At 48.1% G+C, this 12,385-nt stretch overlaps 1 protein-coding gene across 10 annotated transcripts in view; it reads right to left on the bottom strand.

Moving 5' to 3' along the window:
* The window catches only part of NAV2 (neuron navigator 2), a 286,033-nt gene that overhangs the window by 128,430 nt on the left and 145,218 nt on the right, over positions 1-12,385 (bottom strand). For all 10 annotated transcript variants that reach the window (XM_040327916.1, XM_040327913.1, XM_040327912.1 and 7 more), the window contains one exon: positions 3,943-4,966. In XM_040327916.1, the coding sequence (XP_040183850.1) occupies positions 3,943-4,966 (1,024 nt within the window). The remainder of the gene's footprint in view (positions 1-3,942; positions 4,967-12,385) is intronic.

Consider the following 12,385-nt stretch of genomic DNA (forward strand, 5'->3'; position numbering starts at 1 on the left):
AAACTTGCAGCAGATTCATGTTACATAATTCATTACAGTTTTCTTCACTCTGTCACTTCCACTCATCCCGGGATATGCCAGATCCACGCCGAGCACTGCCCATGCCAAACGCTGCCAGCTGGCAATGTGCACTAAGCCGGCTGAGAGGCACTGAGGGTTACAAGGAAGACGGAGGGATTCTCAGCTGATGCGTACTGAGGTTATTATTACTACGAATTTCATTTTTGGGGTCAATAAAGAGGAAGAGAATCTCCATGTTTCACTATTTGTGTCCCCCGTGTAGAGATTCCACCTCACTTCCTGGTCTCGGGGGACAGAGAACTGAATAGCGGCTTATGTCTGTCTGAAATTCATTGTCGATGTGCCACTCCAATTTATATTTCTGTATTTTTATGAAGAGGTGATCTATCTAATCTTCCTAACAGACAGTACAGTCAGCCCAGAGGCGGAATTAGAACCTTCAGGGCCCCTGGTGCAAGAAACCACCAAGGGCCCCCCCATGAGCCCAGACCTGGGTCCTTTACACTGAAAACGGGGGCCCTTTACTCCCAATGTGGGACCCTTTATTATGGTCCCACAGAGGGCCACCTTCCTGCTATCTTGGGGTCCCCCCCACGGAACTCAGTCACAAGTGAGACCTTTGTGACCCTGGTAGTTACGCCACTGGTGACAGTCGTTTTTGTTATTTTTGTTGTTTAGCTTTTTATGATTTTTTTTACCATTTAAAAAAAATACTATTTTATTTTTTCCATATTTTTTTTAGGACCCGATGATGTCAGTAGGGCAGAGGACGGCGTCAGTAGGGCAGTGGACGGCTTCAGTAGGGCAGTGGACGGCGTCAGTAGGGCAGTGGACGGCGTCAGTAGGGCAGTGGACGGCGTCAGTAGGGCAGTGGACGGCGTCAGTAGGGCAGTGGACGGCGTCAGTAGGGCAGTGGACGGCGTCAGTAGGGCAGTGGACGGCGTCAGTAGGGCAGTGGACGGCGTCAGTAGGGCAGAGGACGGCGTCAGTAGGGCAGAGGAAGGCGTCAGTAGGGCAGAGGACGGCGTCAGTAGGGCAGTGGACGGCGTCAGTAGGGCAGAGGACGGCGTCAGTAGGGCAGTGGACGGCGTCAGTAGGGCAGTGGACGGCGTCAGTAGGGCAGTGGACGGCGTCAGTAGGGCAGTGGACGGCGTCAGTAGGGCAGAGGAAGGCGTCAGTAGGGCAGAGGATGGCGTCAGTAGGGCACAGGACGGCGTCAGTAAGGCAGTGGACGGCGTCAGTAGGGCAGAGGATGGCGTCAGTAGGGCAGTGGACGGCGTCAGTAGAGCAGTGGACGGTGTCAGTAGGGAAGTGGACAGCATCAGTAGGGCAGTGGACGGCGTCAGTAGGGAAGTGGACAGCATCAGTAGGGCAGTGGACGGCGTCAGTAGGGAAGTGGACAGCGTCAGCAGTTTTTAATTTTTTACCTTTTTTTTTTATTATCTTTTACGTTTTTTTAGGAGACCCATTGGGGGCTTTGGTGAATTATCAGGGGTCTAAATAGACCCCTGATGCCTCACTTTTGAGACAGAGAAAGGGACTGAAGACAGATTCATCAATCCCTTCCTCTGCAGCCTCAGATGCACAGGATGAATAAACAGGAAAAACTCTGTACAGAGGCTTCCCGTTCATTCATAAACTGAAACATAGGAACACCGTTTACTATGCCTCAGCTATAAATGACTGGGTCTCCTATGCTTCAGTTTGTGAATGAACAGGAAGCTCTGTATAGAGATATTCCTGTCCATTCATTCTGTGCAGCTGAGGCTGCAAAGATGGAGATTGAGGACTGTACCCTCAATCTCCTTTCTCTGTCTCAAAGGTGAAACATCAGAGGTCTGTTTGGATTTCTGATATTGCAATTTAAAAAAAATATAAAAAAATATATACAAAAATATATAATAAAAATACAATTAATAATTACTATAATAATAATAATAATAATAATAATAAAAGAGAATAATAAAATAAAATTGTAAAAAAATAATAAATTAAATTAATCACAAGGCCTCATGCCCACGAACGTTTTTACAGCCACTTTTCTGAGCGTTTTTTGCAGCTTAAAAACGGCTCTCCATGTTAGCCTATGGCCTCATGCCCACCATGACATTTTTGAGCTGTGAATGGCCGAGCCGTCTTTAAGCTGCAAAAAAACAGGACCAGTGCGGTCTGAAGCTCCAGCGTTAGAGCTGTAAAGACGTCAGACACCGGCAAATGTGATTTAACGAGGCCTAACGCTGTGTTAAGCCTCGTCCGGCGTTTCTTTCTCTATTCAAAATCAATTGTTCCCTTTGGGAGCCCATTGATTTGAATAGAGGTCGCACCAGAAGTCGGATCAAGATGATCTGACTTGCGGGGCGACTCGTGTGCGGAGAATCTTGAAGGGGAACCCCCGAAAAAAAAAAAAATTGCGTGAGGTTCCCCCCCAGGATGATACCAGGCCCTTCGGTCTGGTATGGATCTTAAGGGGAATCCCCCACACCGGAAAAAAAAACGCTGTGGGTGTTCCCCCCCGGGATCCATACCAGACCCTTATCCGAGCACGCAGTCCGGCAGGTCAGGAAGGGGGGCGAGCGAGCGCCCCCTCCTACACCGTACCCGGCCACATGCCCTCAACATGGGGGGTTTGGTGCGCCCCCCACCCCAAAGCACCTAGCCCCCATGCTGATGGGGATAAGGGCCTCTTCCCGACAACCCTGGCCGCTGGTTGTCGGGGTCTGCGGGCGGGGGGCTTATCGGAATCTGGAAGGGGTCCCGCTTTGGGAGTAAAGGGCCCTGGGATCAGAGGGAAGGGCTGGGTTTCTTGCACCGGGGTCCTGAAGTTTCTAGTTACGCCTCTGATGCTGGGGGTGGGATATTAAAGCAAACCTGTTGCTTTCCCCCGACACTGTCGGCATGGATATTTTGGAAGTGTAATCGGTCATAGGATTTTGTTTGACCAGTCTTGCGATACAAGCTAAATGGCCAACATGGCGACACCGCTATCCAATACTGCAGCTTCCTATGGAACCTCTTCCTGTTCGGCACAAATCAGTATCACTGCAGATTCATTCAAACGGGAAAACTGTAAGTTGATGTCAATCAGCCACTTTTATCAAAAAAACAAAAGAGAATGACGATTTTTTTTTTTTTCCGGGTTGGGGGGGGGGGGTAAAGACTTTATCTCTGTGATTATGAATCACTTGAACTGTCCAATGAACAGGCAGCTGACCCAGAATGCTGATAAACCCGCAATTCTTTTCAGCATTCCAGAAATATCCTTGGAATGACATTCTGATAATCCTGACCTGCAATGGTCACCGGGGGGCGCTGTGGCTCAGGCTGAGCAGACAAGCAGCGACCTCTGTTATTAGGAGTTCTCCTATTTACACAGGTTGTTCGGATTTCTGGTCTGTAGCAGAGGAATTAAACATTGTATTTCCTACCGTGCAGAACCACCTTTTCCAGGAATCCCCCCCCCCCACCCTGTAACTATCCGCTTCCCACTGCCCTGCAGGTCATTCCAGACAGACGTCCGGGTGCCACATACCTGGAATATTCTGATATGTGCATAAAGCAGGTCTGTCGAGTATCTGTAAATGTATAAATCCTTCCAGGGGTAAAGCTTTACACCGGGGCTCGAGCACAAAGCTGCTTTAATTCTATTCTAAGCACACAAGTTACCTGTACATGAAAGGTGTGACGGTGGCCGTGTTGGGGTGATTACCTGTACATGAAAGGTGCGACGGTGGCCGTGTTGGGGTATTTACCTGTACATGAAAGGTGCGACGGTGGCCGTGTTGGGGTGATTACCTGTACATGAAAGGTGCGACGGTGGCCGTGTTGGGGTATTTACCTGTACATGAAAGGTGCGACGGTGGCCGTGTTGGGGTATTTACCTGTACATGAAAGGTGCGACGGTGGCCGTGTTGGGGTATTTACCTGTACATGAAAGGTGCGACGGTGGCCGTGTTGGGGTGATTGTACTGCTGTTGAGGTTGAGGTAGCTGGACACTGACTGTGTTACTTCCTGTGGTCTGCATATTCCCGCTGGGCCCATTAGCCGGCTGGGCTCCTCCTCCTGCGCTGGCCACCCCTTTCCCCTCAGAGGAGGCCAAACTTGACGTAGAGCTTGAATTCCTATTGTCAAGCTTCTGAAGAGACAGCCCAGAACTGCTCTTCCCGCTCCGGCTCCTCTCCCCGTCCTTGGTTGGGGCGCTTGAGGACTTCCCCTGGGCGGCAGTTTTAATCCCTGGTTTTGGTATCCCACTGTGAGAGGCGGCAGAGCCCTCCTTCTTGCCCCCTTTGGGGATGAAGCTGGCAATCTTTGAGGATTTTTTTGGCATGTCGGCGGAAGCGGGGGCAGGTTCCTCTTTCGCTTCTTCTTTGACCTCCGTCTTTTCCGTAACGGAAATCCTCTTGGCGACCTCTTTGTTCTTCTCCTTTTCTTTCTGTTTGTCCTTTTCTTTCTCGCTGCCTTTTGGAGAACTTTTCTTGTTGGTCAGGGCCCGGCCAAGTGTCCTTTGAGCGATGCCCTTGAGCGCTATCTTGGGGCTGTTCGCGGATGGGCTTGTGCTGTTGGTGTTTCTCGCGGCGCTCTCCATCTCGTCGGCTTCCTCGAAGCTCGGGAGGGTGTCCAGTCTTTCACAGCTGGTATCCCGAGAGCCCTCTAGACTGCTTTTAGAACCCCCCTTGCTATTGAACAGTTTTAACTTCTCCAGCATAGATTTCTGATTGTTGGGCGTGGGTTTGGGGGGTTCTTGAGGTTGTTTAGAGCTGCTGTCCGGCGTGGGTTGCTTGACGGACAGAATGGAAGACGTGTTGGTGTGCTTTGCACTGAGGGATTTGCTCCTCCAAGGTTTATTTGCAGAGTTAGGCTGGGGTATGGCTGAGTTGTTAGCGGAAAGCGTTGAGAATCCATTTTCATTCATTCCTGTCTGCTGCGAAACAGAACTCTCCGCCGGCTCTGCAAGACACAACCAAAATATTATTGGACATTGCTTTAAGAGTACCTGTCATACACACAATATCTGTATAGAGTAGGCTTTCTCAACCTATTCAACACAGGGGAACCCCCTCAAATAACTTTCCAGTCAAAGGGAACCCCTACTAACAAAATACTACCGTGTTTCCCCCAAAATAAGCCCGGGTCTTATATTAATTTTGGCAACAAAAGACACAGTAGGGCTTATTTTCGGGGTAGGTCTCACCATGTAATGTGCTGTCTTCTCTCCCCCTCTCCCTCCCTGCCTGTCAGGAATCCCCAGTGTGAGCTGACTTAAAATGCTTATAAAATCCTACAATCCACTCTACTACAGTAGTAGATAATGTACAATGTGTGTTTTCTGTAATATAATTGTGCCAAATGCCTTTGTTATAGCGCCCACATTTATATTACAGAAACGCACACATTGTACATTATATAATACTGTAATAGAGCGGTTTATAGGATTTCCCAAGCAATTTAAACTAGGGCTTATTTTCAGGGTAGGGCTTATATTGCAGCCCTACTGGAAAATAACGCTAGGTCTTATTTTTCGGGCAAACACGGTATATTTATAACTCATGATACATTAGTGTGATGGTCAGTGGGAAAAATGTTCCTAAGGCTACACTGCCGGGTTCCCTTACTTCGCAATGGAGGCGGCAGCACCCGACAGCTGATGGAAACATCAGCTGCAGTGCCGACATCGCTGGACTCCAGGACAGGTAAGTGTCCGATTATTAAAAGTCGGCAGCTGCAGTCTGTGTAGCTCCTGGCTTTTAATTTTTGCAGCGGTGGGTGGATCTCCACTTTAAAGCGGGAGTTCACCCATTTATTTATTTTTTGACCTTTTTCCCTTAGATTCCTGCTCGTTTTGTCTAGGGGAATCGGCTATTTGTTTTAAAATATGATCCGTACTTACCCGTTTTCGAGATGCATCTTCTCCGTCGCTTCCGGGTATGGGTCTTCAGGAGTGGGCGTTCCTTCTTGATTGACAGTCTTCCGAGAGGCTTCCGACGGTCGCATCCATCGCGTCACTCGTAGCCGAAAGAAGCCGAACGTCGGTGCGGCTCTATACTGCGCCTGCGCACCGACATTCGGCTTCTTTCGGAAAATCGTGGCGCGATGGATGCGACCGTCGGAAGCCTCTCGGAAGACTGTCAATCAAAATAGGAACGCCCAGTCCCGCAGCCCATACCCGGAAGCGGCGGAGAAGATGCATCTCGTAAACGGTAAGTACAGATCATATTTTAAAACAACTAGCCGATTCCCCTAGACAAAACGAGCAGGAATCTAAGGGGAAAAAGTCATATATACGGGTGAACCTCCGCTTTAAAGTGGTTGTAAATCCAACTAACACAACTTGCACCTACAGGTAAGCCTAGAATAAGGCTTACCCGTAGGTGCAAGAAATATCTCCTTAACCTACATGGTTAAGGAGATATTTTCACAAAAACGGGCACTGATGTCTACGGCGCAGGTGCACTGAGCGTGCCGTTTTTGTGAATGCCATTATTGGGGTTAATGCTGTGTTTTCGTGCATGCGCAGGGATCTGCCGGTCCCGTGCGCATGCGTGGGAGTGACGTCATCGCCGCTCTGGCCAATCACAGGGCCGGAGCGGCGATAACAGGAAATAACTACGAGGGGACATGGCGGTGGACAGGACCCAGGAGGATGGCTTAGATCGCAGGTAAGTGCCACATAATGAGCTAGTATGCTGCTCTTGCAGGTGTTTATTTTTTTTAAAGAATTGGTTTACTTCCTCTTTAAGCAATATCAAAAATTCATTAGGTTGAGCATAAACTACACCTTATAACGGACACTCACAGATCCCCCAAAACTAACAGGGAACTCCCCCAATTCTAGACCCAGTGATTGATAACCCAAGGTCTGGATAGGTTTTGGCCAAACCCGTCTCTTTATCACCCTTCACACTCAAGTTAACATGCGGGTGATCAAATGAACGTCCTAGGAAATGAGTAACCGCCCGTATTACAGAGATCAGTTACTAAACATTGATGGAAAGGCGACCACATCGGCCTCCGCGGAAGATACAGAACCGCCTAATGAAAAGAAAAGTCATCTGCAGGTAAATCAGTAACTATTTCACATGTTTCCTGAGCGAAGTGATAAAGGTGCAGAGATGTGCGGTCCGAGACCCCCGGCTGTTATGGGATGGGGTCTCAGAAATGACGAGTGGCTGGAAGTTAAAGGTTCTGGCCGTTCCCCCACCTCACCTTCCCAAATAACGTCCATTGGGTTCCTGGAGTTCGCTTTTCTGTTTTAAAATATTTATTGTTTTTTTTTACAATAAACAAGCTTGTAGTACGCCCGCGCAGGGGCTAGAAAATGGGTAAGCAACACCAAGGAACCCTATTTTTAGAGGATTTCAGCCCCCACTTCCTCCCGGGGGTCCGCGGCGCTGGAAAGGAAGTTCACCCCCCCCCCTCTTACTCTCAGCAATCATCTGGGACACGTCACAGGACTCAGATGATTGCCTCAGCCAATCACGGCGCACAGCGCGGCTCGCGCATGCGCAGTGCGTGCCCGGCTGTGAAGCCACAGCCGGGCGCCCACAATCACGATGCTGGTGATCTGCCGATATGGTTCCTTCTATCGATATAGTTCCCCTCTTGACTGCGCAGGCGCAATCCGAGCCGACGGAAATCACAGAACCTGAGCAGCTGTAGCAAGAGGTCCAGGGCGACGTGGAATTTGCTGTAAGCGGCCAGTCGGTAGAGCTGCACGATTCTGGTCAAAATGAGAATCACGATTCTTTTGCTCAGACTAAAGATCACGATTCTCAAAAACTGAATGTCAGAACCCCCCCCCCCCCCCCCAAATAAATAAATAAATCTGTGATTTATCTGAAAATATGAATATATAAAAAACAGACTAGCGATATGTCTATAATGTTAAAGACCATATAACTCCTATGAAAAAAAAGCAGAATCAAACTTTGATTCTGCTTTTTTCATAGGAGTTATATGGTCTTTAACATTATAGACATATCACTGGTCTCTTTTATACATCAGAAGCAGTACCGCCGGCAACCACTGCGTGGCGCATGGATACACACTACAGAACTATGAGAGAAGCCCAGGCATCCATCCAGCGGCGCAGGCTGCTGACATCGGTTTCTGATATCGGCACCATTTGCGTTCCACGCTGGTTACGTGGAACCGGCGGTGACACAGAAGAATCGCGGGTCATCCCGCGGGGAGATCGCGATTCTCTCCGCGATTAATCGTGCAGCTCTACCAGTCGGCCACACGTCCTCGCTTCGCTCGGGCTCCTGGCTCTTTTTTTAACATCCTCCAGTCCACGGGGATGTTAAAGAATAAGCCTGGATGCCGCCCGAGCTTCGGAGAATTCCGTGGGCTTCGCCTGCGCCTGCGCAGTGAAGCAGGGAACCATATCGATAGAAGGACTAGATCGACAAGACACCGGCACCGCAGAGAGGGGGGGGGGGGGGTTAAAATAGCGTTTTAACACTTTAACATCAATACAGCTTCCTTGATTTCAGATCACCTAAAATATCGGACACCATCCCTCTTTCACACCTGAAGTGTTATGGAGAAATGAAGAACAAATCTCTCTGGATCCTTCCTGGAAATGTAACGCATTCCTAAAGACGAGGGTTCCATCCCTGCCTGGTAACCAAACTCCGCTTCTTACGCCTGAATGAAGTGACAACGCGCGTTTTACCGCTCATCGGCTCCACCAGAGCAGCCAGTAATGGCGATAACGACCACGTAAAGTGACTCTACACCAAACCATTGTGCAACATTTTACTACAAAGCCGAGGAATTGCCTGGAACAGACGTAACGTTACATAAAATAAATCGGTCACATCTGCTTTCCCTTCGTTTCTTCCTCACGGTGACTGCGTTATGTCTTGAATTGCGTCCAGGAAAAAAAAAAAAAGCACCGCAAATCGAAATCACGTCTACCTGCAATAACCCAACAATGGTATAAGAGGGGAACCCAAATCCCTGAATGTTCCTCTATAAAACGCAGGCTTCTGTGGGGAGTATCAGGGGGAGGAAAGGGAGAGATGAAAGGAGAAGGGGGGGGGGGGGCTGAGGATTTCATACTCAACTTTTATCTTCTATCAGCTGCTTAATATCTCCTAAGTGCACTCGGCCAGGAGCCAGCTAGAGGAAAACTTTTCACTGAAAGGGCAATTCTATTCCGACAGATAAATACACAACCGAGGAACTCCTAGAGGGGCGGGGCCACCTGACAAAACTGGAGGGTGCAAAATCTGGTGCAGCTCTGCATAGTAGCCAATCATGACCTCCTGAAGATTTACCCCCCCTTACCAGGCAGTGGCGGCCCGTCCATAGGGGGCGCCGCCCCCCCTCCAGTAGTCCAAAAAAAAAGGGGCCCTTTAAGATTTTTTTTTCTTAAAATGCGCCGCCCCCTCTGGCTCTCGCAAATAACATACATTCGTGCATTGCATGAATGTATGTTATTGTTGCCAGCTGCCGCTGGTCTATTCAGATGGCCGGACCATGAGCGCCGGCCACCTGAATAACGGCAGCTGGTTGGCTGTGCGGAAGTACAGCCCTCGGCTCCTGGATGAATTATCCTCAGAACGTACGGGGGGTGCGTTCCTTGGATAAGACTAACGGTCGTCTCAGCCAATCAGGTTCCCCGATTCTGGTTATCGGTAACTTGATTGGCTGAAGCGTCACCAAAGCGGGAGAAGACATCGAGGGACGTGGAAGGAGTAAGGTAAGTGCATTTTACAGAGCACAGCGGCGACAATGGGCACAGAGGCGACAAAGGGCACAGTGGCATCAATGGGTACAGTGGTGACAAAGGGCAGAGTGGTGATAATGGTCACAGTGGCAACAATTAAAGGGCACAGTGACATGCACAGTGGCAACAATGGGCACAGTGGTGACAATTAAAGGGTACAGTGGTGACAATTGGCACAGTGGCAACAATTGAGGGGCACAGTGGCTGCGTTTGATGGCATGGCACAGTGGTGACAATTGATGGCACAGTGGCTTTGTTTGATGGCATGGCACAGTGACTGTGTTTGATGGCGTGGCACAGTGGCTGCGTTTGATGGCATGGCACAGTGGTGCGAATTGATGGCATAGTGACTGCATTTGATGGCATGGCACAGTGGTGACAATTGATGGCACAGTGGTGACAATTGATGGCACAGTGGCTGCGTTTGATGGCATGGCACAGTGGTGACAATTGATGGCACAGTGGTGACAATTGATGGCACAGTGGCTGCGTTTGATGGCATGGCACAGTGGTGACAATTGATGGCACAGTGGTGACAATTGATGGCACAGTGGTGACAATTGATGGCACAGTGGCTGCGTTTGATGGCATGGCACAGTGGTGACAATTGATGGCACAGTGGCTGCGTTTGATGGGCACAGTAAAGCTGCAATTTTTTTTTTTTTCGTTTGCGCCCCCCCCCAATAATTTTGAGCACCAGCTGCCACTGTTACCAGGCCAGTTTTTGCGATACGGCACTGCGTTAATTCAACTGACAATTGCGCGGTTGTGCAATGCTCTACACAAATAAAATGATTGTCCCTTTTCCCCCCACAAATAGATTTGGTGGTATTTGATCACTACTGCGGTTTTTATTTTTTGCGCTATAAACAAAAACAGTGCGACAATATTTGAAAAAAAAAAATGTTTTTTACTACTTTCTGCTATAAAACAGCCAAACAATTACAACATAAAAAAAATACAACAAACAATTACAACATAAAAAAAAAAAAAACACAACAAACAATTACAACATAAAAAAAACACAACAAACAATTACAACATAAAAAAAAAAAATACAACAAACAATTCCAACATAAAAAAAAACACAACAAACAATTACAATATAAAAAAAACACAACAAACAATTACAACATAAAAAATTACAACAAACAAATACAACATAAATAAATAAAACGTACTAATATAATAACAAACTGTCACATGCTGGAGGCAAACCGCTACAGTACCAAACATTTCACACTCCTCACTGGATACACGGCGCTGTCAGGAGGAGGAGATCGGGGGGATCAGCGTTGTATCCACAGCTGGAGTGAATTTAGTTTTGTATAGAACTTATAATCGGCCCCTATCCTCTACTTTCAGTCTGGATTACAGCTGGTCACCGGTAGCTACTGTATGCCCGTCTATACATCCCCAATTATCAGGATGGCCCTCTGAGTACCACAAGGTTTAATTTCAAGAAACGGTCGTCAATTTACTGCCAATTCCTTCTCTATATCGGTAGAAAATAATTTTTTTAAAGCGATATTAAAGCTTTTTTTATTATTATTATTATTATTAATAAAATAATAATAAACATGTATACTTACATGCTCTGTGTAATGGTTTTGCACAGAGCAGCCTCAATCCTCCTCTTCTGGGGTCCCCCGTTGGTGCTCAACCCCCCAACTTGAGTGCCCCCATAGACAGCTCCTTTCTATGGGGGTGCTCATGCCCCCCGAGCCGCCCTATTGGCATAGAGCGATGGTTAAAAATAAGAGTTCTCTGCATTCATTGGAGGATACGGATCCATACATTCATTACAGTACACAGCTCTACGCATTCATTGGAGGACACAGCTTTATATGTTCATTAGTGGACACAACTCTGTGTGTTAACTGATAGACAAAGCGCTAGGAGTTCTTTGGTGGATTCAGCTCTACAGGATCTCACAAAAGTAAGTACACCCCATCGCTCACAGTTTTGTAAATCTTTTCATGTGACAAAACTGAGGAAATGACACTTTGGCCGGGATTCAGATACATTGGCGTTTCTTTAGAGCGGCGAAGCGCATCTGATATGCGCTACGCCGACGTAACCTAGAGTGGTTTTGTACTGTATTCACAAAGCACTTGCTCTCTTTCTAACGACGGCGTAATGTAAATGGGCCGGCGTAAGCCCGCGTAATTCAAAGTAGCAAGGCAGTGGGCGTGTTGTATTATAATGAAGCGTGACCCCATGTAAATGCATGGCTGATTGAACGGCGCATGCTCAGAATCACGTCGCAAATACTCCCTAAGATACGTCGGCTCAATGCTTTCGACGTGAACGTAACCTACGCCCAGCCCCATTCACGTACGACTTACGCAAACGACGTAAAATACGACGCTGTTCCGACGTCCGTACCTTAACATGAATTACCCCTGCTTTATGAGGGGTAAACTTACGCCGGACGTACGCCTTACGTAAACGGCGTAGCTTAATGCGACGGGCGCAAGTACGTTCGTGAATTGGCGTATCTAGGTCATTTTCATATTCGACGCGTAAATCTACGGAACCGCCCCTTGCGGCCAGCGTAAATATGCACCCAAGATACGACGGCGTAAGGAGACTTACGTCGGTCGTATCTTGGCAAATTTCAGGCGTATCTT

This window comes from Rana temporaria, chromosome 11, assembly GCF_905171775.1.
Source record: "Rana temporaria chromosome 11, aRanTem1.1, whole genome shotgun sequence".
Taxonomy (NCBI): domain Eukaryota; kingdom Metazoa; phylum Chordata; class Amphibia; order Anura; family Ranidae; genus Rana; species Rana temporaria.